The sequence below is a fragment of the Rhinolophus ferrumequinum genome, chromosome 17 (genome assembly GCF_004115265.2).
Source record: "Rhinolophus ferrumequinum isolate MPI-CBG mRhiFer1 chromosome 17, mRhiFer1_v1.p, whole genome shotgun sequence".
NCBI classification, from domain to species: Eukaryota; Metazoa; Chordata; class Mammalia; order Chiroptera; family Rhinolophidae; genus Rhinolophus; species Rhinolophus ferrumequinum.
In genome coordinates, this window is record NC_046300.1 from 9,890,808 (window position 1) to 9,915,269 (window position 24,462).

A 24,462-nucleotide genomic window follows, 5' to 3' on the forward strand; every position below is an offset into this window, starting at 1 on the left:
TTAAGACACACTCTCCTCAATGTGGCATGTGGGGGCTTACCTTGCCTGAAGGTAAGGAATACATTAGTTGATGTGTCAGAGATTCCTTCAGCTTGGCACTTCTAGAATTCTTCCCAGGACCCGAAATTTGTTTTTCAACCTCTGAAACAGAAATCAGTACGTACCCACTCATCCCACCGTGGCTCACAGAAGAGTGTTAGCTGTGTGGAGGGCATTTCTGAAAAGAAGCTGAGATAACACCCAGCTTGGCAAACTGGCCTGTTTTTCGCTTGTTTGTTTTGTTTCGTGTTCCTTGAAAAGACCTGATGTGACTGAGACTCTACTCCTGTGCTGGCCAATACAGTTGCCGTTGGTCCCACGTGGCATTTGAAATGTAATTAATAGTGAAGGCAATTTAAAATACAGTTCCTCAGTCACACCGAGCACCTGTCACGTCTTCGACGGACACGTGTGGCTGTTGGCTACTCTATTGAGCGATGCCGATAAAGAACATTTCCACCATCACAGAAAGCTCTGTCGGACACCGCTGATTTTAGAAACGTGACCGTCATCTCCTCCACCACAACTTTTTCTCTCCATTCTGATTGAGTGACACGTCTGTGTGGCATTTCTTCCCTTTCCTGCAGAGGAAGGTGTTTTCACGGTGACCCCAGACACGAAAAGCAAGGTCTACCTGAGAACCCCTAACTGGGAACGGGGCCTGCCCTCCCTCAACTCAGTGTCTTGGAACATCAGCGTGCCCAATGACCAGGTGGCCTGCCTGACCTTCGTAAAGGAGCAGACCGGCCTGGTCTGCCAGACGGGGCGCGCGTTCATGATCATCCAGGACCAGAGGACCCAAGCTGAAGAGGTCTTCATCCTGGAGGAGAAGCTCCCCAAGCCTACCTTCCACCATCACAACTTCTGGGTCAACGTCTCCAACTGCAGCCCTGTGAATGGCAAGCAGCTGAATCTGCTCTTCCAGGTGTCACTTACCCCAAGGACTATTGGTAAGAGCCTTAAAGGTTTTTCGGGGATAGTGGTGGATGGCAAATTGGGGGCTGAGGGGTAAGGAGCAAGTCTGGGAGGCGAGTCAGAAAACATAGATTTGAGTCCTGGCTGTCCATGTATCAGTCAGCTATTGCCTCAGTAATGCTGCATAACAAAGCACCCCAGGACTCAGTGGCTTAAAAACAGCTATTATTAGTGCTCACATGTTGGCTGGGCGATCTGGTCTAAGCTAGGCTTGTCAGGGTTCATTCACTCATGCAGCTGCAGGTTGGCTAGAGGACTTTGCTCATCTTGGCCAGGTATTCTCACATATCTGCGGCCCAGGCAAGATCAGCTGGGATAAGTGGGCTTCCTCGGCTCTCTTCCACGTGGTCTCTTATCCTCCAGCCTAGACCTATTCTCATGGCAGAGGCAGAGAGATCCAAGAGAGGCTGGAGGAGGCACGCAAGGTGTCTTGATGCTTTGGTTAGGAACTCATACACCATCCCTTCTACAGCATTCTTTTGGCCAGCCCAGATTCAAAGGGTGGACATTTCACCCCTTGAATAGAGGACATGGTTCAGGGAGGGGGGAGAATGAGGGCATTTTGGTAGTCAACCTACCACAGTCATTTACTATTAATCTCTTGCTGACAAAGAAGTCTCTTTACTCCTGACCTTCCTCATCTGTCTAGAGTACATGATAATCACTACCTCATAAAAGTATCGTTGGGCATTTAGTGTTGGTGATTAAAATGTGGGGACCTGGCAAGTGTGACACAGACACATGGTGCTGGCATTTTTAATTTAGTCCAGTGAAACACTGGATTCCATGAAACGCCCCAGTGGTAGGCCTCAGAGCCAAGAGAGGAGTTGGCTTTTATGCTCAATGTTGCAGGGTCCACTGAAGAGTTTCAGGCAAGCAAATGCCTGTGTGGCAGGGCAGTCGGGTGGGGCTGTGTTTGCCCGTTATTCCGACAGTAAAAGAGCATCACAGAGGGTTGGAACCAGAAGGGACCGTGGAGGGTGTTTCTCCCATCCCCTCCCCTTTCTGGCGGTCAGGGATTGAGTGTCCGCCCAAGGGCACACAGATGGCTGGCGGCAAGAGAACTGATGGGAACCAAAAGCCACACGTGAAAAGCTCTCCCATGCTCTCAGGTTAGCTCCTGGGTTTTCTTCCTCTCTGACATTGATTTTTCTGTCATCTCTTTCTATTCCTGTTTTCTCTTAATCCCGCCTTTTATTTTCTTGTTAAACAAGCAAGAAATTCTAAATCCCTGTTTTGATGCAGGACTTCCTCTCTGATTTATTTTCTCTTTCCTTTGTACAACTGTAGGAAAAGGACGGCACGAAAGAAACAACCTTCTCCTTCACTCCTTCGCTTCTGACTTTTGACTCCCTCCTTTCTCCTGCACCCCTCTGCTCTTCTCTCCTCCACAACAGGCTGTGGCGATAGGGGGAACACGCCCAGTATAGCCAGGAGTAGCCTTTGAAGTAGATCTGCTAGGTCCCCCAGTTTGTTTTAGTTTTAGTGGCTTAGACAGTAACGCTGAGTAACGCTCACCATTCCGTGGGTCAGGAATTCGGACAAGGCACAGCACAGGGGCTTATCTGTGCTCCGAGGAATCCAGGGCCTCAGCCAGATGCCCTGAACAGCTGCAGGATTGGGGTGGTTCACGCAGACACAGATGTCTGGAGCCTTGGTGCTCACTGGCGTCCAGGTTCCTTGGTTTGTCCTCACGGAGTCTCCCCGTGGCTAGCTTGGGCTTCCTCACGGCATGGCGTTCTCAGCAGTCAGACTCCTCCCATGGCGGCCGGCTTCCCCTCAGAGAGAAAGTGTAAGAAGCTGCCAGGCCTCTCAAGTGTTAGGCCCCGAACCAGCAGAGCCCAGATTCAGGAGGAAGGGAAGTAGGCTTTTCTGGATATGAGGAGAAGCATGGGGAGAGCGTACAGGGAGGGAAGGAACGGGTGGCGGCCAGCTTTGGAGACCGTCCACCCAAGTTCATCACAGACCTAACCCACACGCGCCCTCCCCTCTCTCCCTTGTGTCTCTGCCCACAGACCTGCCTGTTCTCCTCACTGCAGTGGTGGGAGGTGGCGCCTTTCTGCTGTTTGCCCTCGGACTCATCATTTTCTTTGTGAAAAAGAAGTAGGTGGAATTTCTCAGATTGTCTTCAGCTGATCTGACATCTCCTTAGATCACAGAGAGTTGTCCTTAATTATTAACCTTTTTTCTCACTTCCCATTTCCCTTCCCCCCCCAAAGATCAATGTCAAATCATAGTGCCACATGTGAGTTACGCTTGGAGGGGATAAAACAAAAAGCCTCATACCTAGTGGGGGGCAAAAAACCCCAAAAGTAAAAATACATGTGCGATGACATTCTAACCTGCAGTTTTATGCAGCCGCCTCGGCACAAGTCCCCTGTGAATCATTTACTGTCTCCTCATTAGACTGTGGTCATCGCACGGACCATCTTGGCAGGAAAAATGCTCACATGGGTCCCCGCCAGACCAGGCCTCGGTACCTGCTCCTTCCGTCACCTTGAGGCAAACAAATGCAGGCGGCCCCAGCTGGTTCTCCAGTTTCTTAAACAAACTGTGTGTTTTATGCTTGTTTATTGGACTCCAGACAAGCACCCCAAAAAGCCAGCCCTGTGGGCGAGAGGAAGGAAGATCCAGTTAACTGACTCAGTCTCACCTTCCACCCCCGCAGGATGACAGCCTGTGTTTTATGAAAGGAAAGTGCTGACCTTTTTAGACAGAGGACACGCTGCTACCAGATTTTATCAATTCTGCTCATATTTCTGATTAAAGCCATGAGGGAAGGGGGAGACCTGTTTCCCCTAGTATGATCTGACCTTCCCAATAGCCAAAGAAAAAAGAAAATTCTTATTAACTGGAGACATGAGCAAACAACTGAAATTCTGATCAGCAGTGAGACTGTCTAGAAATGTCTCCACTGACAAAGAAGGATCCAGGGAGAGGCCTCGCCTCGGTGAAATGGGGTTGTACATAGATCACATGGGGGGAAAGGACTTCTTTTGATAAAACATTATTTGATTGTTTCTCTCAGGAAACTTTCTTGCCGGGGTGCATAGTATGTCTCACCCAGATCAGAAAGCACAGCATTAACACTGGGCCCCAGCTTCCTCCTCAGGACGGAATTGGGCAAGGGGAGCCTCCATCTCTAAACTGCCCCAGTTCTGGCCGGAGAGTCGCCAGCCCCAGGCTTGCTGTGGGGCCCGTCACTGGCTGGCAGGTTGCATTAAGGCCCATCCATCCCCCCGCTGGTGTAGGAGGGCACACGGGTTGTGCCGTGAGAATGAGGGAAGACAGTACCATTGAACTTGTTCATTAAGCCTGCATTTCTGAGAACCTCCTGGGCACCAGATCCAATCTCTTCCCCCACTGCCCAGGAGGGTGGTGGGACCACAGAGGCAGGCCAGGACAGCATGAGGAGGGCTTTGGTGGGGACGAGCACGGCACTGTGCAGCACAAAGGAGGGGCATCCGTCACAGGGCTTCAGGCCGCAGTGTTTGGAACCCGTCATCCTGGCCAGAGACTCAGTGTTGCAAGCTGAGTGTACTAGATTTCTTTTTATCTCAGAAAAGTACAGGGAGCCTGTCCACAGTTGGTGAACCGCCAGCCTGTGCATTATACGGTCCATTATGTTCAGTGAGATAAAGTCCTCCATTGGAGTCACCGGTCACCTAAATGTCAGCCTCCTCTGCTTTTGGCTCGTGGAGATGGAGGGCAAAGCTTTGTTTTCCGTAGCAGAGAGTGCTAATGCCCATCCACATCCAAGTACCAAAGAACATTCCAAACCAAACGTGAATGGTGTGACCGAGGAACTCTGCCACCCCAGCCTGAATTTCGTCTTCTTTTTTAGTTGTCGTCCCTGTTGGCAGTTATTGCTGAGGGCACTGGATCCCTTTGCGAATGCTGAGTTCTGTTGTCCCCAACTCCAGCTAAAAACTAAGGAACCACCTTCCATCCTGAGTCTCGTGTGTTATCATTTAGGAGCTAGGTGATCAGAGCTTTCACCCGTGCAAGAGAGGGGTGGAGCATGAGCTACGGGGAGAGTACTGAGACAGCCACGGAAGGTTGGCCAGGACATGCCCTGCCTGATGTGCCTGGGCTTGGGACACCACCCCTTTCTAGTGGGAAAGAGGGGTTGTCTCCACCATTGGACATTGTGCATCTATCGAAGCGAATTCCAGTGCACATAGTGTTAAAAGCACCCTCTCTAAACCACTGTCTACTCCCTGTTTCCTCCTTGAAAACTGGAGACAGAAGCTGGTTCCTTCTGAATGTTCGCTGGAGACAGTGGTTTCAGTTTCAAAAGCTGAGTGATTCGTGGGACGTGGGGGAGACGCGGTCGGCACCCCGAAAGATCTCAGTCCCCACAGGGATGTACAGTGGTACACACCTAAGATCGCTCTCTTCCTGACTTCCCTCTTGCCCCCTCTCTTTCTCAGTAGGAAAAAGAAGAAAAACAAGGGCCTGGCTGTAGGTATCTACAATGGCAATGTCAACACCCAGCTGCCGATGCAGCCAAAAAAGCTTCAGAAAGTACGAAAGGACAGTGAATCCCACGTGTATGCAGACATCGATGACACCATCGTATATGGGCATCTGCTACTGGATTCCAACGGGTCCTTCGTCCAGCCAGAGGTGGACACCTACCGGCCCTTCCAGGGCCCCAGAGAGGACTGCCCTCCCTCCCCACCCCCCACATGCTCCAGGGCCCGGACTGCAAAGCTGACCACAGAGGAGCCACCCCCTGGCTCCAGTGCTGAGTCTGAGAGCGAACCGTACACCTTCTCCCACCCCAACCAGGGGAACGAAAGCAACAGAGACACAGACATTCCCTTGCTGGATGCCCACGAGCCAGCAGAGTCTGTGGAATAACTTGGACCCATCCCGAAGACTGTTCATAAAGCAGGGCACTGAGACGTGCTGGAGGGCGCCCACCAGAAATCCTAAAGAGTTATATGGAAGGAACAGCAGGAGGTTTCCCTGGATAACACCAACTTCTGATTTCCAAGTGAACTCATTCCAGTGGTGAGATGTTGAAAATGATGAATTCTGATCCAGATATAACTGTGCTTCCCCAAAAATAAGACCTACCCCGAAAATAAGCCCAGTTAAGATCTCAGCAAGACGGACACATTTAGTACGTTATGACAATGTTCCAGAAGAAGATGACATGACTGTATTTGAATAAATGTAGATAGTCGTACATGAGAAAAATAAGACATCCCCTGAAAATAAGCCCTAATGGAGCAAAAATCAATATAAGGCTCGGTCTTATTTTCGGGGAAACACAGAATCATCATATCTCATGTCCCTCTAAACTCAGGTTGAGCTGTAAACCAGCCCATAATGAGAGAGGAGAGGTGCGAGTGACCAGGTACAGGGCTGCTACGAGCCCTGGATTTGGATTTGGATCTCTTTGGGTCAACTGCTCCAACCCCTAGGAACCCACCCGAGGTCCCTGGTCTCTCATTGGGTCCCCTGGGCAAAAACGACAATGTGCCTTTTTAGTATTATTTATTTAGTGGTCCTGTGTGTTTAAGAAGTCAGATGTGTAACCACACAGCTATTTTCACCTGACATAGTGACAATTCACGCTAACTGGACGGATGGCTGGGTTTTGACTTCTACTGGCCACTAGATGAACATGTGTTTGTCCCCTGGGAAGTGGGAAGGATTTGCATTCTGTCTAGCCAGAAAGGGTGGGTGTGTCTGAGGGCAGTGATACGTATCTTCTGTGAGGAAAGACTTCTTGGTTCTTTCATTCTGCATGTGGTTATCCCGCTGCGGAAATTCATCTCGAATCCCGTTATCCGTTAGCCTAGAAATAAGAGAAATTCCTTGGAATTGCCACCTGTGGCTCTCCCAGCTTCAGCAATTTTCTGCATTTAAACAGAAATTTAGGGAGTATTTTCATCCTCTAAAAATGTTTACAAATACAGCAGAAAGTGGCCCCCTATCTTAGTTTCCTGTTGCTGCTGTAACAAATTACCACAAATGTGGTGGCTTAAAACACCACAAATTTCTTACATATGGTTCTGGAGATCAGAAGTGCAAAATGGGTTTCACTGAGCTAGAATCAAGGGGACGGCAGAGCTACGCTCCTTCGAGAGGCTCTCGGAGGAAGTCCGGTTCCGTGCCTTTCCCAGCTTTCAGAGGCTGTCCGCACTCCTTGCCTCCGATGGCTGATGGCCAGTACACCCCAGCACTGTGACACTCCCCCTCCTGCTTCCGTCTTTCACCTGTAAAACCCACCTGGATAATCCCTGATTCTTTCCCCATCTCAAAATCTCTAATTTAATTACCCTGCAAAAGTCCCTTTTGCCATGGAAGGTGACATATCCACGAGTTCTGGGGATTAGGACGCGGACATCTTTGGAGGCTATTATTCTGTTTACCACACTTCCCTGCTGCTGCAGGAGACGCAACACACTGATCCAGCCACAGGTGTGTTTTGTTTAGCCGGCAGAATCTTTTTTAAGAATTAGTTACTAACAGTTAAAATTGTAAAATGTTTACATAAAACCCCAGATCAGAAGATCCGGCTGTGCTGGGGCTCACGTTGTCACCTCAGAACACCTGGCTGCCTGCCATTGAGAAGCAGCTCAGCTGTAGGCGGGGCACCTGGTTCTCCAGTTCCCTGAAGTCCCCACCACGCCCTGTCGCCTCCCACACTGAGGCTCCGTGTCCGGGGCCAGTGATCAGTGTCCCTGCAGGGTTGCTTTCCTCACCCTGAAATGGAAAGTCTGGGACCCACGTCTTGCATCCAATGAGCAGACAGGCCTCCAGGCTGGTGGGTGTTTCAGGCAAGTTTGTTTTCTTACACACTGCTCACATCCCTCATTCACTAATGAGCGGCCCCGCTCCGGTGGGCATTTGTCTTTGTGGCCCCTGCCCTGTCTCATCTGGGAGGAGAAGGATTGCATGATGGCTTGTCTGCACCATCCAAAGCTCCAACATTTCCGTGGCAAAACCTCCTTTGGAAAAATGAATGCCTTTCCTCATGTTAAATGAATTCACCCTAGGAAATGCACTACCTTGGCTTGTTTCTGTGCTACTTTGCCTCTGTGAAAAGGAGTTTTGCAACCTCCTAAATGGTGTGTATTCTAAGGCCTTTCCAGAAGGAAGAGTTTGTGGTTGTTGTTGTTGTTGTTTAATTATGCCCTCGGTGCTGCCTGGGAACCCTTCCCTTCTGAAAGGCTGGCTCCTGCCCAGCTACCCCCAGGCTCTTGACCTGAGATGCTGACAAACCCCTCCATGAAGGGCAGAGGAGGGCCGTGGCTTCCTTCCCTTGACTGAAATTGTATCATTATTTAAAATCCCCGCTGGAGCCCTGGGCCTTCCGTTCTCTTCCTTCTCTGACCTCCTGGCATCTTCTGAGCTTCACCGGGCCAGTGCTCGTCCTTCCACCCCAAAGTGTGACTGGCCGTCTGTGGCGTGGCCATCGTCACACACGTCACCTTTACTTACAAGGGCTCCACATGGCCATTTCCTTTTAACTGAGAGCTCAAAACTCCGGGCCAAACTTGCCATCTTCCTGAGACCAGGTGGGTGTTATGTTTTCTGAAGATATGCCTCCTGAAAAGTGTCAGCCTGACATATCCTTGGCCCCTTTCTTTAAAGCCCAGGCCCCACGTATGTAAACTATTTCAGGGTCACTGGAAACCAGTCAAATGCTTTGTTGAAGCTTACGTGTGCTAGCACTGTGCCTTACCCACTGGGTCTGCTGATGCCCACCTGCCATACCTGTGAAGAGCCCAGCTCATACGGGACCGGTCTCTAACGCTGCAGTCTTGTTGCATGGGAGGGGAACGTCTCAAGGAAGAGAAGAGGGGAAAAGCTTAAGTCCATGCGATGTAACCTTGGTCAAGATTAGCAGACTGGTTTGTGTGGATCTGCAGTGCTTAACGGGAAATAATTTATTTGTTGTAGATACTTTTTAGGTAGCATTTTATTCATTTCCTACACTTTTTTAAAATAAACAAATGTACAGAAAAAAATGGGTTGTTTGCATGCTTTGTCCCCTGGTTCAGCTGAGGCCCAAATTTCCCACTTGTTTACTGTGACAGACTCAATATGGGCTCAGCAGATGCTGTCTTCTCTGTGCTACGGTCCAGAAAGCCGACTTTGGGCTGCCCGAGGGTAACTCAGCGGCCAGAGCTTGTCCTGTTCTGTTGCCGTTAGGCAACATGAGCCCCTCTGTGTGACCCACTCCCGATACCTGACCTGCATAGAGGCCCGGGGCCACCCTCGTCACCAGTGTGGGTCACCAGCCGCCAGATCAGAAGCAAAGGGAGGGTGGTGGGAGAGGGGAGCTCCAGAGGGGCCCCCACCTTCCGCCATGCACTTGGAGAGGAGACCCAAGGGCACTGAGGAGACCGGATGTTGCTGCCTAAAAAACCACCCCAAACCTAGTGACTTAACAATCATTTATTCTGGTCACAATATCTAATGTGAGCAGGGCTAGGCAGCGATGGCTTATCTCTGCTTCGTGTGGCAGCTCAACTAGAATCCACTTGCAAGATGGTGGTATCACACAGCCGGTCAGGTAGTGCTGGCTGCAGCTGGGAGCTTTGATTCCTTGTCACCCTGAACTGTCTACAGGGCTTTGGGAGCTTCTTCCCAACATGGTGGTTGGGTTCCAAGAGTGAGTATTCCCAGAGTCAGGAAGGCGGAGCTGCCAGTCTCGCCAGGCCTGAGCCTGGAAGCTGGCAGTGTTTATGGCTGTGTCAGTCACAGAGCCTGCCCAGACATTAAGGGGAAGGAGCAAAGCCCTCACGTCTCAGTGGGAGGGGCAAAGAATTGGCAGTCATCTTTAATATGCTGTCGTGGGGCTGGGGACATCAGCCCCGTGGCTGTGCCCTTGGACAGCAGTGACTGTGTCCACATCTGGGCCGTATCCCACCTCTGACTGCCCCTCTCCTGAATCCTGTTCTTGGACCTCAAGCTTCAGTCTTAGGGCTTCTGGCCTTTTCTCTCTGCACATTGCCCCATGGGGTTCCAATGGTGTCTTCTCTTCTATGATGATAGTGCCCCAAATCCTAGCTGATACCCACCTAGGCACCACATTTTCACAGCCCGGTGCATTGCTCCACCTATGCCTCCCTGTGTTCCCCAACCTGATTTCTCCAGAGGGAAATTCATTCTCTCCAAATCTTCTGCCCCTTTCATGTGGGTTCATTTGCTGACTGCTCTATAACTACTAGCTGTGTATCCTTGAGTTGGATCTTTTTCTCAAATGCCTGCACAAGATTAAATCTTCTGAGATCACTTCCATCTCTAAAATGCCTTGATTCCTCCCGTCACCCAAGCCCACAGTGTTGGACCCGACTTTGGTTCATCCCTGACTCACCCCCGATGGCTTTCATTGTCCTGTCCGGCCTCCCCCTTCTTTCCACCACTCATTTTTCATCATGTGACTCCCTTGCTCTGAAACCTCTACCTCCAGATTTGTCCCTCAGAACAAAGTCCTCGATCTCCTACCGAGGTATGGCTCACCCAGTTTACCCCTTACCTCGTTAGCTCTCCAACCTCTCCCTCCTCTCATCCCATGGCCTCAGAGCTTCATCCCAATGCCACTTAAATCCTCAGGTGTATCAGGGGCACAACTGCCCATATATGAGCTCGTGCCCTGCTCCTGGACAACCTGCAAGCAAAAGCTGTACTCCCTCCCTCCCTCCTGATGAAAATCCTAGCAGCACTTCAGAGTCTACCACAAGCCCACTTCCTCCAGGAAGCCCTCCAGCCCCACGAAGCTCTCCTCTAAATGCCAGAGTCTGTATGATGCCTAGAACTCTGCACTTAGGGACAATAATTTCATTACTTAGAAGTCTGTACTTGCAGGTCTTTGCCTAACAAGATGGTACTTTTCTCAGAGGTAGGAATCTGTGTTTTACACGTAGTCTACCCGCCTCACATTGCATCACACAGCAGGTGCCCTAGAAATAATGTCTGTTACGTGCGCATGTCAGAATGGAGACACATTCCCCAGTGACCTAAGGCAGGTGTCATGCCAGCGAGAAGGAATTAGATGCCAGGCAAATGCCCTGTGCTAGGAGCTTTGCAAACCTTATCTCAGGTCAGCCTGTGATGACCCCGGCAACTTTTCTTCTCCATTTTACCAATGAGAAAAACAGGAAGATGGAGTCACTTGCCCAAGGACACAAACCTGCAAGAAGCGGGGTGGCAATTGAACGGACTTTCCAGTGCACTGTTGCTCAGCTCAGCTCAGGATGACCCAGTCCTGGGATCCAAGGTCAGGTAAGGTCTGCCAGGCATGGCCCAGCACCCCGTGGGGTCCTTGTCTCCCCCGTTTTTTCTTCCTCTGACTCGTGTATCCATCTCTCCTCAACATCTCTTGCAACATCTCAACTTGGCATCTAACGGGCAACTCAAAACATCCCTAACTGATTTCTTGTTATTTCCCCTGAAAATCTGCTCTCCCCCATTGAGGAGAAGGGTGGAGGAAACGGGTTTGCTCCCACTCACTTGGTGGCACCTGTATCCTTCCAGCTGCTAAGACCAAAACCTTTGGAGTCCATTGTTAATTAATAAATCGAATAAAACCTGTGGCTCGTGTTCATGCTATTTTTTACAAAAGTCATGTTTATAACTTTTTAAACTACATTTTGACACAAGCACTGTCTGCTGAGCCTTCCGTCACAGTGATGAATGAGCCTTGTCTCAGCTAGCTCCCTCCAGACCTCAAGTCCCACAAAGCAAGTCTCATTGGCTGAGCCCCGGTAACAGGTCCACCCCGGTGTACTAGACTGGGGAGAGGAAAGACTGAACCCCTTCAGCATCCAGAGTGGGACCCACTCCAGGCAAATGCCCCTAAGTAAACCAGAGGGCCATTGGGAACTGAAAATGATAGTAGGTAACCAGAAATGACGAAGGTCACTATTCCCTTCTTGGGCCTGCTGTGAGCTCCTGCGAGACTAATTTACAGAGAGGGTGGCAGGGCTCACTTCCCAGTCCAGCTGTGCCTTCATCACTGTGTGCTGCTCCTTGAGAGGCCTCAGAGGATCGGCTGGGGAGAGGGCTGGTCTTCAAGGAGCTCACTGTCGCATGGCCCCTCGCTGAAACGTGTTCCAGGAGCAAACCCACGGAAGAAGCATTTGCTTCAAGTTGAGGGTGCCAGTTTCTCGATTTGTGCACATAGATATGTATATTAAATGCATAGGAACCGCTTGTCCCCAGACTGAAGAAGACCTCAGAATGTCTGAGAGGCAGCTGCGAAGTACCAGCTCTGTGACCCAAGCAAGCAACCCGAGAACTCCACGCCAGCAAATGTGTACCCTAATGCCCACTTAAGGTGATTGCGACGGTGGGTGAGATGACGTGTAGACAATGTCTGATTTAGCAGCCACTTGTATTACATCTACTTTGAAGAGGAAACACATCATCAACAGTCGCTTGGTCTCATCTTCAGCAAGCTGGTTGTCTTTCCGGTGAGTTGACAGTTCTCGAGCTGATTGTGTCAAATCCGAAGAGGCTGTTCTCATTCTCTTCTCTCCGATCTCATTTAGTTGTCAGCTCCAGCACGCTGGCCTATGATCCCACAACACTTGTGCAGCCCTGGATGTTTGGGCCTGCCTGACCGGGCACCCACACCAGAGATGGGCCCCAGTGGAGACGTGTTGGTGGTTGGGGGAAGGGCAACAGCATTCCCAATGACGTGGCTTAAAGTAACCATAGCAACTGTTCAGACTTTTCTCCCTGCTCCATTCCCACCCCTCAAACTTATCCTCAATGACAAGGGGCTACCAACCAACCACTCCCTTAAAAGAGGGGTATGGGGGAACTCCTCACCTCTTCTCCAATGTAGGGTTAAGTCAGTGCCTCTAAATCATGTTTAAGCATTTGAAACATTTGAAAAAGATCTTGTTAAATAGAAACTGAACAGTGTTTGCCTTCATGGAAGGAAACTGTGACTGGGAAACTTGGCACTATTCACCTTTTGGTAACTTTTGAATTTGAACCTTGAGAATGTATCTCTTATGTTAAAGTAAAAAAACGAAAACTTCCTTACAAAACTTGTTAAAATTCAAGATCCTGTGGTTGTTAAATGTCTCAGAAACAGTGTTTCATTCAGTCCTGCCCACTTCCAGTGAGTCCAGCTTTTCAGAGACTTTAAGCTTCCCTTCTCTACACACACACACACACACACACACACACACACACACACACACAGCGGTGTGACCAGTTTGGCCAGATTTCAACCCCCTCTGGTCAGAGATCTCAGGTTACTGCCTTAGAAGCTAAAGGCTGGAAAAGACTAGAAGGTGTGACAACAGAAACACTGCTAAAATCCTGCCGGAAGCTTCTTTCAGACCAGCTCAGGGGACTCTCAACTTCCTTCCTCCATTCCTTCAATGTTGGAACTCCCAAGCCAAGATGTCCTCAGGGGGCTGACAGCCAGGCCGGGGAGAGGAGGTGATGGGCTCCCTCCCTCTGGAAAGAGGGGTCCCGGCACCAGGTGGTGAAGTGACCTCAAGCTTCTTCAGGGGTTCCTCACATTGCCAGGTACTTTTCGATCACGCAGGGGTGGACGTTGGACTAGAAGCTGCTCAGACCTTAAGCCAGGCACCACGGTTGTGGGGGTCCAGCTGCTCCTTGGAGTTGAGAGAGAAAATCGTTTGGTGGTTGTGATGTAATTCGAGGGGGATAAAATAGTTTTAGCCCAAATCCAAGTCCACAGCTGTGGGGGAGCAAGTGGAGGAAACACTTTGCCTCCAACTTGGACTCTGGGTACTTTGGGCATTGAGCTGGCTCGTGGGCGGGGGGAGGGTGGCACTCAGGACACCAGCAGGGCCAATTCCATTTTCCACTCTTTTCTTTTCACAAGACACTAGTTGCTTGGCTACCTGCCACCCACAGTGGTGCCTGAGCTGGTTTACAGGCTGAGCACCAGCAGGATCATTGGATATTTCTGGGTTAAGTCTCTTTCCTTGCCTTCCACCTCAGGACCACCCTCTAACCCACTACCACGGCTGCCACCCCCACCCCACCTCCTACCCCTGGTCCCCGGTCACATAAGCCCTTCAGGGCCAGCCTGCAGGCTAATAGTCATGGGTCTATGATCTCAAGGATTGTCATCTAATTATACCTCCTCCTTTGAGTGACAGAATGCTTTCACAAACCTGATTTCACTTTATCCCACAGGCAGCACTGTGCCTGGCGCTTACCAAGTCAATAAATTCTAAATTGAATTGGTCCCTATCACCACCTTGTGAGAGAAGTACAGCAGGGTGTATTATCTTCTTCCTCTTCCTTTCTAAAATTTACATATGAAATCCAAAGAATGTGTGATTTGCCTAGGACCCCGCGGCAAGAAAGAGGGCGGGCAGATTCCAGCCTCCTGCTTTGGGGTCTGGGGCCCCTTCGACCACAGGCAAGTGACTCCCAGGTGTGTTTACACAACTTGGTGGTGGCTGTTGATCTCTCACTCAGTATTTAGGTGATGCCAGAGCACAGGCCCCCCAGGGCTTTAGGGCGGTGTTCTGCAGGGGGAGGGGGACTTTTGTGTTGGGATTACTATGACTCAAGATCAGACCTGTTTCCCTTTTGCATCGATGTTTTTCTATTAAGTAAAGTCAGAAGGAGCCCAAAAGCTCACTTTAAACTTGCCAAAGGAGAATGAATCAGCCTTTTGACTCTGAGAACCCCAAATTCCAGGAAAGCCAAACATCCCCGAGCAATGGTTCTTTCCTTATAAAGACACTGATACAGGTAATTCGTACATCAAGACCTGCAAAAGGGAGGCCCCGCCCACATCACAAATCTAAACCTAAGCCAGTCTGCACTTACTGGAAACGTCTCACTGTCAAGTGAGACAACCCTCCAACACACCCATCACAACCCTCCAACTCAGCTTTGGCTAGCTCACTTACCCTAGAAAATAGGACCTGCTCGCCTTATATGGAAATCCGCAATCTCCGAGCCAACCTGCCCTGTTTCCACTTGTCTCTTCTAACTCCATGGAACTCACTCAGGAAGAGTGCCCTTCTGCTTGAGAGGCACTGTCCCCCACAATCCATGGATTGTTTTCCCTTGAATAAAGGACATCCAACTTGTTACTGAATCGTATTATTTTTGTCATATGACAACACGAAAAAGGAAGCTGCAAGAAATTCAGCCATCCGATTGTACTGAGACGTCACCCACTCTCCCCTCCCCTGGTTACTGAGAAGAAATCTGGAGACAGAGAGAATTTGTGTGCCCATCATGCCATCAGCTGCAACAGCTTGACAGGTCATGGAAGAGGCACTTGTCCCTTTAGTCTAGTCAGGCTTGGTTAGTATTTTGCAGGAGTATAATCAATCATGTGAAGAAAAATGATCCAAACTTGAAAGTTAGGCAAAATGACAGACTGCATGTCCTTTTCAGAGGATCACAGAGCATGGTCACCTAAGGGTCGCTTAGTGCTCTCGGGAAATGAAGAATTTTGTTGACTTACTATTGATTGGGACCCACACACTCAGTAAAAATATACATTCATTTATAAAAAATTGATAAGTGGATTTTGTTAGTTAGAGATGCAAATGAACTCTGTCCAACAGAAAAGATACCCTGCAAGGTTACGGATTTTTTGCCTTGTGGGACATTAGCCAGTTTTGTACTAACTTTGCTATTTTAGTCACCATTATTTTTCCCACTGAGTCTACATTTACTATACATTATGATTCTTCAGAAAAATAAATAGGTCTTGTGGGCTGAGCGTTTTTCTAAAACAAGCTTCCACCTTCAAGAACAAAATGCATCTAAAGCACCCAACAATTCTGCTCTCCACTGTCACCACTCAGAGCTCCAGAGTTGGCTCCCAGCACTGTTCCCAGGAAAAATGGAACCGAAGAAGACATCATTGGTGTTCAGCTGCAGGAGACACAGCAGGAGCTTCCTCATCCTGTTGAGAGAGGGATCTGTTCCAGGGGAAGGGTTAGAGGCAGGCAAGACTACCAAGAATGGCTCATGGGAGGGCTGGGGACACTGCGGGAAGTAGGACGTCCCCATACAGGGCATCCTCCAAAGGTCTAAACACAGTCTCGTCTCCTCATCCAGGACCAGAGGCTGAGTTACTTAAACTGGGGCTTGTGCTAGCTGAAGAGCTGCTTACCCTCACTCACTAGAGTGTAAGCCCCCTGAGAGCAGGCACTTGTCCTTTGTCCCCTAGAAAAGTCAGAAAACAGGATGCTAATGGAAGATGTATCTACACTGAAGACCAAGGTGGACGAGGACTGACTACAAAAGGACATGAGAGAACTTTCCGGATGATGGAAATGTTCTGTGTTGTGATGGGAGTGGTAGGTTCTATGGGGACAAACATTTGTCAAAACTGATCAACTTAATTACAGTTGAAACGAGTGCAATTTTATTGTATTAAATTGCACCTCAATAAGACTGATTTAAGAAGAAGAAAAATGCTAATCAGGATTTCCTGCCTTTTTAAAATAGTCTGTGACTCATTCTAAGCAATGCCTGGTTTACAGAGGCCAGATTCCACTCTCCTGCCATTTTCTGAGTTTCTATTTGAAAAGAAAATGCCTACTTATAAACACAAAAACTTTGGGAGATCCAGAGCAGGCAGAAGCCTTTCTTTACACAATCACCTTGAAGACGAAAAAAAATTAACATGGATTCATAATTTGGAATTAGCTGACCCATTGCCCTTCATCTCAGATGGCAAAAAGCAAAAAATTGTGAAAAATTAGAATTAGAAGGAATGTTAAAGATTATCTGGTGACCAACCCATTCATCTTACAGATGAAGAAACTGAGGCCCAGCTGAAGGAATTGAGAAATGTACTTCAGAGGTGATCTTTCCCATCAGGAGTTAGATCTTTCCAGAAATCTTCCTCTGCTCTTGAATGGCAACCCAGTGATATTTCTGTAAATAGTGTCTTTGAGAAACACTGGCAAAAGAGATACTTCCCATAATGAACGTAAAAGAATGGTTTATACCTTTTAAAAAACGTTTAGTGTCAATCTCTCAAGCATATCCAAGATGAAATTGTATTTTCAGTTATGTTTTCCTTAAATAACACGGATAACAAGCTCCTTTTGAGATCACAAAGCCTTCGTCTTTGGTGTTAAAAAGAAAAAAAAAATCAGTCTAATATATTTTCTCCAGGCCAGGGTCATTGATTTTTAAGATAAAAATTTGCACTTGCTACAGATGCTGCAGTAGATTTCTTGCACACATAGATCAAGATGTTTCTATTTGTCTTCAGATCCCTGCCAAGGGTTGAGCAATAATAGAACATGGCATCACATCTGCTTTGGTCTGCATGAAGAATTTTCACATGGGTGGCACGAAACTGTGCAGTATTTATTCTGTTGGGTATCCAATTTAATTCAGTTATCTCTATTAACTCTTATTGAACACCTACTATGTGCAAGACATTATGCTAAGACTAAGTGCTGGTAGAGAAGAAGTTGACAAGGAAAGTGCTGTGAGGGAGGGTTCAGACAGGGGCTTGGGAGGGAGGGAGGAAATTACAAACCTCAGGTGGTAGCATCCATTCATTCATTCAACAAGCACGACATGCTTTCTTGTGCTGTTAAGACACTTCCGAACTAGAAGAAGAATGAATGTGGGACAGTGGCTGGAGCGGCAGTAATAAAATGCATCAAGGACTCTTTGCCGATTTTTATTCAGTTTCCCCAGTTCTGAGCTATTGTTCCTATCCCTGTTCCCTAGGCAACAGACTACACTGCAAGTTATTTAGCAAACAAGCTAAATTAATCTGTAAACTAATTAAAACATATGGCAATGGTTTCTCAGTGTTATTCTTTAATAATGATACTGGGTACTGAAAAAAAAAACCATGCACTCCATCGAGGCCCTCAGAAACACTGAAGGTCAGAGCAGCTAGAAGATTACAGAGAGTGCATCTGTCAGAGACAGGCTTATCTCAAGATCCAACCTTGGTTCCAAACCTCTGCAGAGAGAACTACTGTTTCTTTAAGAATAGCAACCTACTATTTTCTTACCTGAAGGGGAGAGGAAACCCATATTCTGGCCACCTGGGAATAAAAAAGAGCCAACAGGCTCAGTTGGGGAGGGTGGCACTCTGGGGGCGTTCTTGAGCCATCTCATCATACCCAGGGTTTAGGGCAGAGAAGGTGGGCACTTCTGTGATGCTTTATTCCCATCTCAAGTCTGAATTGATGCTTTCCAGGTCCCCCTTTTCAAGTTCTTTGAAGACCCACAGAATCAGGAAGAGGGAAATGAAGATAATGGCCATGCCAGAGATGAGCTTCTGTACCACTTGGTCCTGGACCCCTCTCTGAACAGACACCCTAAGATGCTGAGTAAGTGATGACATGAGAAAAGTGATGAATTTGGAATCTGAAACATCAAACAAAGTCTGCCTCAATTACTCCTTTTCACAGGTCTCCTTCCTGTGGGCCTCACAGGTACCCTGCACCTAGCTGCTTCTCAACTTCTCAGTTGGGGGGCGGGGGTTGATTTTGCCCCCCAGGGGACATTTGGCAACGTCTGCAGACATTTTAGCCATCACAGCTGGCATCTAGTGGGTAGAGGTCAGGAATGCTGCCAAGCACCGCCCCCTACAATGCACAGAAGAGCCCCCACCACTAAGAATTATCCTGCCCAAGTTGTCAGTAGCACCTAGGGTGAGAAGCTGCCCTGCCAAATCTCTCCATCCTCTTGCAAAGAACCTGGCAGCATGGGTGACTTAAATGGGCTTAGTGCGGAGACCCCCGCCCAGGGACAGGGACCTCCTGGATGGAGAGACTCATCCATAAACCAGCCCCAGAGCAATCTAGCTACGCAGTCAGCTCCTAACAGTAGACCGTTCATAGAAATGAAGCATCCTGCAGACGAGCAACCAGTCTCTTTCCAATGTAAACAGCAAGTGTTGTTTAACAAATGCCCCAGACCCCTAATAGATTTTCAAAACTGTAACGAATTCACAGAAATATCCCCCTTACATAATTTACAGAAACTCTCACGTCAAAAGGTAAAACACTTTAAAAACTTAATCCCAAGCAACATACTTTAACACAGTAACATCTGAGAGGTAGCCACGCCTGCCCTGACGTTCTGTCAGTCTCATTTAGAACGTGATTTGAAACTTGCCCAGCTCATGTTGCCTAAAATCTACTGAGGTTGGAGGGCTATCAAGGGGAAATTCTCCTATAAGCACTGCCTGAAAAACACTGAGTTTGCTTTTCTCTTCCCCAGTGACCTCTCAGGCTTTGTGTTTGGTGACCCAGCCAGTATAACAAGGGAATTCTAGAGCACAGCACATGTTAGGAGGAGCCCTACATTGAGAGAATGGAAACCTAGATCCCCATCTCTGTTCCCTTAGCTTCCCTAAGGTAATGTGTTAGCACTCAGCATCAGAGACGCAGTGACTTTGTCCTTTACTGCAGGGCATGGACTAAAAATGACAGGACAGTGTCAAGTGCACTTACTCCCCCATCCGGGCGCCACCCGCCTCCACCCTGCTGTCTTATATCTCCTGGGAGTCTGACCAGACTGGCTGCATGGCCTGGACCTTCTGCGAGCTGCCTTTCAGCTGAGTCTACCCAGGAGGAAGTGCCTGCAACGTCAGGAGGCCAGGCAGAGACAGGGGTTGGGGTATGTCTCCCAGTCCCCTCTGTACTCGGGGATGCATTTCTCTCTGTGGCCGTGTCCCTCCTCCCGGGTGCCCCTGCTGTGGCTCCCACAGCACTGTTTGCCCCTGTTTCTGTCCTGTGGGTGCTCCTGCTGTGCCGGCCTAGAACACCCCACTATTCTTTACTTGTTGGCTGATTGTGCCCACGCCTCTGTAAATACAGGAGTTCTCACTTTGCAGAGTCATTTTGGGACTTAAAACAATGACCGTACAAGCTGAAACCATGCAAAACCAACTTCATAATCAATGGGAAAGTCACATTTGTGCTGTGACCTTTCAAAATTTTGTCAGATTACAACCCTCTTACGGCCGGTAAGAGAAAAGTAGTGCAAGTTAGTATTAAATACCCTAATTTGAAACATTCGAAATATCGAGAATGAAAGTAGTTCTTTGTAAAAGTCTTATCAAGAGCAGTTTGAACAGTGCTTGCCTGGTCCTTGTCACATGTTACACGGAGTGAGCCTGGACAAATCGTCAGACTCCTTTCTAAGTTTGGATCAGCTTCCAACATTTTATCCGTTTTATTTTCAATGTCACAAAATATCCCCAAGAGTTCCTTTAATGCAGGTTTTTGCTGGTGTCACTTCCTCTGGGATATCTTCATGCCTTTGTCATTTTCTTCACTTCCTCATTAACGTATTAAGTTCAGCTTCCCCAAGTCCCTCCAGCTGCATATCCAGAGACTCAAATGGCAGTAGTGGCCACCCTCCCACAGGTGGCTATCATTTCTTCTGTAACTCCATTTACAGTCTCTTCAAATTTCACTTCCCACATTATCACTTTTCATTTCTTTGCTTCATTTTCATCTTTATTGGCCATTCATGGAAATGATCTATTTAATGATCCATTTTTGTAAAATGTCACATGAGTTTATCGCCGGGAGACAAGGAAGCAACACAACCGCACACTCTGCTTATCTGTGCACGAACTGAATAACACACATGCAGTGACCAGTCACCAACAGGCTTTGAAAGAGGCGACATGATTGGTCAGTGATCAGACTATGCACCTGTAATCTCCATAGTGATTTGTGGACCGAAGAGCTAGCAGTTCAATTGTACTTTAGCAACTGCAGCCTTTTGCAATTGCTCAGTTACCACCGTGTTCCCCCAAAATAAGACCGGGTCTTACATTAATTTTTCCTCCAAAAAATTAGGGCTTATGTTCAGGGGATGTCATCCTGAAAAATAATGCTAGGGCTTATTTTCCAGTTAGGTCTTACTTTCAGGGAAACGAAGTATACCAATGGAACTGAAATCTTAACCACCTTTTTGAGGGACTGGTTGTCATGCAGGGACTCTGGTCCTGCTCCCTGCACCAGAACGCAGGATATGGTGAAGGCTCCATATCAACGGAGCCTTGATAGGGGAGTCATATCACTATATTCTCGCTGGCGGCTGGGTTGAAGATACAAAAGCAAACATCTACTAGTACCCCAACAAGAGGTCTTCCTGCACCCCAGTCTCGCTGGCAGCCAGGTGAGACACAGGAAGTAGGATCCACACGATCCGCAATCCACCCACCGGTTCTCTGCCTGCCAACCAACCAACCAACCAATGCAGCCACGGCACTTATATCAGTGGCTAGTGGCTAACTGGTTAGAGCAGATGGCCACCCAGCCACAGCTGATGGCCATCTCTACCCAAGCCTTTCCATGTGAGGCCGAGAGCCTGGAAACTGCTCTCTGGGACTCTGTCCCCACACTGGTGTTATTTAAAATAATTGGAACATTGATCATTGAAAATCATCCATATCAGATGATGCATTTGATGATGCATTTGTGCAAAACAAAGACTGCCTGGAGTCCTTTTTTCACAGCCCTTTGATTAGATTCTGCTTCTTGCTGGGACCATAATTGATACAGGGTACAACTAACTCTCCAGGGGTGTGAAAAAGCAAAAGCTTCATAAACAAAAAGAAGATAGAAAAGAGAAAAATAAAAAGAAGGGGGGAAAAAGAAAAATGAAAAACGAAAATGTGTCATAGAATTCAGCCAAGGTTTGCCAAGATATATAATATACCCTGTGGTTTTTGACTCAGAACCAGCAATCAATGATTCTACCGTCCAGGTACAGGTAGATGGAAGACACCTGTTTGTAACACCCTCCTAGGTCCAGGTTCTTCAAGAAGGAAGCTGGTCTATGAGATGATTGATCCAAAACTAAGGCTGAAATAGCCATGCTTAGAAACTAGGAATTTGTTGAAAATAAATAAAGGCTTGACCCAGCTACGCAGTTGAAACAAGCTTCTCCTACTGAAAGACCCATGGAAGTGAGTTTTGGGGAACCAGAAAAATGAATCACAATTTTTTCTTTAAGATCTCTTTGTTCTTCTGGATCCTAGTTTCCAGTTCCCTCCCATGTTCAAACTTTCGGTCTATAGCGGCTCCGTGGCACAAATTGCTAGTTACCTATCATTTGCCTCTTCTTCCTCAAAGAAGTTTAATTTTTATTTGAGGTGTCACGGTACCCACCTAAAGGATTGCCTTTCTCAGCCTTTCTTGCAGATAGGCGTTTGACAGAGTTCTGACCCATGAGAGACAAGGAAAATGGAGGCTCTTTAAAGTAAGTTGCCTGGACCTTCCTTGTGCATTCTCCCTTTTCTTTTACGTAATGCCTGGAATTTAATTATGGTTGGAGTAGTTAATTATGGTTGGAGCTCCAGCAGCCATCATGGGCTATGAGGTAACCTCAAAGATGGAAAGCCCACACTAGGATGGTAGAGAAGGAAAGTCAAAGGAACCTTGATCCCCTGTGACCATGGAGATGCCATACCAGCATTGGATGACCTCCGTCCAGACTTCTCTTGTTTCAGGCCCCGTTATTTTGAATTTCTCATTATATGCAACCAAATCAAATTCTAACTGATCAACATGCCGACTTCCTACTGAAATTAACTTATTACACCAAGTCCTTCAAGTAAGACCTCTCTCGACTCCCTGTCAAAACCAATAGAAAACAGTAACCAAATTGATTGTAGCCAATCCTCATTAGTGTGCATGATACCACCGCTCGATGTTTAGAGTGGTAGGAAATTCAGACTGAGGCAGAGCTGGGGGCAGATAGTCTGGGGCTGACGGGTTTCTTCCAAAATCCTAACCTAGTCGGCAGCTAGCTTCACCTAAGCCAGTCTCAACCACTGTAGCTTGGAATCACCTGGAGAGTTTTAAACATTTTCAGTGCCTGGTTCCACTCACCAGAGATTCTGATTTATTCGGTCTAGAGGGCAGCCTGGGCACTGTTGTGTTTTGTTGTTTTTTTAAGTACCTCAGGTGCTTCTAATGTCTGGCTTAAGAATCACTGCCTTCACCTTCAGCTTGCCCTGCTCCATGTGAGTTCACATCCTACTACACTGCCAGTCTCTTCCCAAGAGAACTGTCTTTCCAGTATAATAGTAATGATAATAATAATAATATAATAATAATAATAATAATAATAATAAAATAGATTCCAGTTGAGCTCACTGTGGGTTTTTGTTTCCTATCCAGGTGAAAATCATAGCTTTTTAGGATCTTTCATGTAGGGCAGTCTTACTTCCAAAGCTTTTTCATACAGTACCCTTATCTCATGGTCTTTATAACTGTGTGCCAAGCAGTGGGCTCGATGGAGGCTTTACATGTATTTTCCCTTCACAACAGTGATGTGAGAAAGGCGTCATGCCCTTGCTCCAGATGGGGAAACAGCCTCAGAGAGTAATCCTAAGCCTGGGTCCCCAGGATCCCCAGGGATTGTCTTCAGCTCTCAACTCTTAATGCACATCCTCTCCTCACCCCAGAAAGTAGAATTGGCTCATGGAAGCTTCACAAATGTGGATTCCAGGCCCTTCTCTGCTGCCCTCTCCCATGGCCTTGGAGAGAGGAATTCAGAGAGGATTTGAAGAGACTGTGTGTCGTGCGGGGCGGCCTGCAGGGTCTCTGCTCCCGCTCCCCACATAAGAATGCAGGATATGGTGAGAACAAACAGGAACACCCACGGAGCCATAGATAGGGGACTCACACCACTATAGTCTCGCTAGTGGCTGGTTTAGAGACAGAGGAAGCAGGAGCCACACAATTCTCAACCCTCACTGTGCCGCTTGCAGGCTCAGCCACCATCTTCTTGCTAGCTCCCCCTTTTCTCCTCCTTTGCTAGCCCAGCCACGGCAGTTATATTAGTGGCCAATGGCTCACTGGTTACAGCTGACGGCCAACTAGCCACAGCTGATGGCCATTTGATTACAGTCAATGGCCATTTACTACCTGAGCCAGCACCTTTCTATGTGAGGCCGAGAGCCTGGAAACTGCTTTTTGGGGCTCTGTCCCCATACCCTGCTCACTGTGCCATGTGTCACGCGGGGCGTCTGGCAGGGTCTCTGGTCCCGCTCCCCACATAAGAATGCAGGACATGGTGAGGCCATAAAGGAACACCCACGGAGCCACAGACAGGGGAGTCACACCACTATATTCTCCCTGGCGGCTGGGTTGGAGACACAGGAAGCAGGAGCCACACAATCCGCAACCTGCCGTCCACTTCTCTGTGCCCACCAACCTCACTTGCTAACTGCAATCCGCCGTGCTAACTGCAATCGCGCTTGCCAGCCCAGCCACCATCTTCTTGCTAGCCCCCATTTGCTGCTAGCGTAGCCACAGCAGTTATATTAGTGGCCAATGGCTCACTGGTTACAGCTGACGGCCAACTAGCCACAGCTGATGGCCATTTGATTACAGTTAATGGCCATTTACTACCTGAGCCAGCACCTTTCCACGTGAGGCCGAGAGCCTGGAAACTGCACTCCTGGCTCTGTCCCCACATTGTGGTAACCACAGATAAACCAGC

At 48.2% G+C, this 24,462-nt stretch overlaps 1 protein-coding gene and 1 long non-coding RNA gene across 4 annotated transcripts in view; both read left to right on the forward strand.

Annotated features, from left to right (window-relative positions):
• The window catches only part of CDCP1 (CUB domain containing protein 1), a 52,561-nt gene extending 41,048 nt beyond the window's left edge, over positions 1 to 11,513 (forward strand). Inside the window, exons 7-9 of one of the 3 annotated variants that reach the window (XM_033132933.1) lie at positions 627 to 989; positions 3,030 to 3,117; positions 5,451 to 11,513. In XM_033132933.1, coding sequence (XP_032988824.1) covers positions 627 to 989; positions 3,030 to 3,117; positions 5,451 to 5,880 — 881 coding nt within the window. In that variant the 3' untranslated portion in view covers positions 5,881 to 11,513. Of the gene's footprint in view, positions 1 to 626; positions 990 to 3,029; positions 3,118 to 5,447 lie in introns of all 3 variants that reach the window. The other 2 variants (XM_033132932.1, XM_033132934.1) reach the window with 2 other exon arrangements.
• Positions 11,514 to 13,304: 1,791 nt separating this feature from the next.
• On the forward strand, positions 13,305 to 21,037 carry LOC117037317 (uncharacterized). Its single transcript, XR_004425488.1, has 4 exons — positions 13,305 to 13,530; positions 14,326 to 14,413; positions 18,185 to 18,317; positions 19,404 to 21,037. It is a non-coding gene; the product is annotated as an uncharacterized LOC117037317 (long non-coding RNA).
• Positions 21,038 to 24,462: the final 3,425 nt, after the last annotated feature.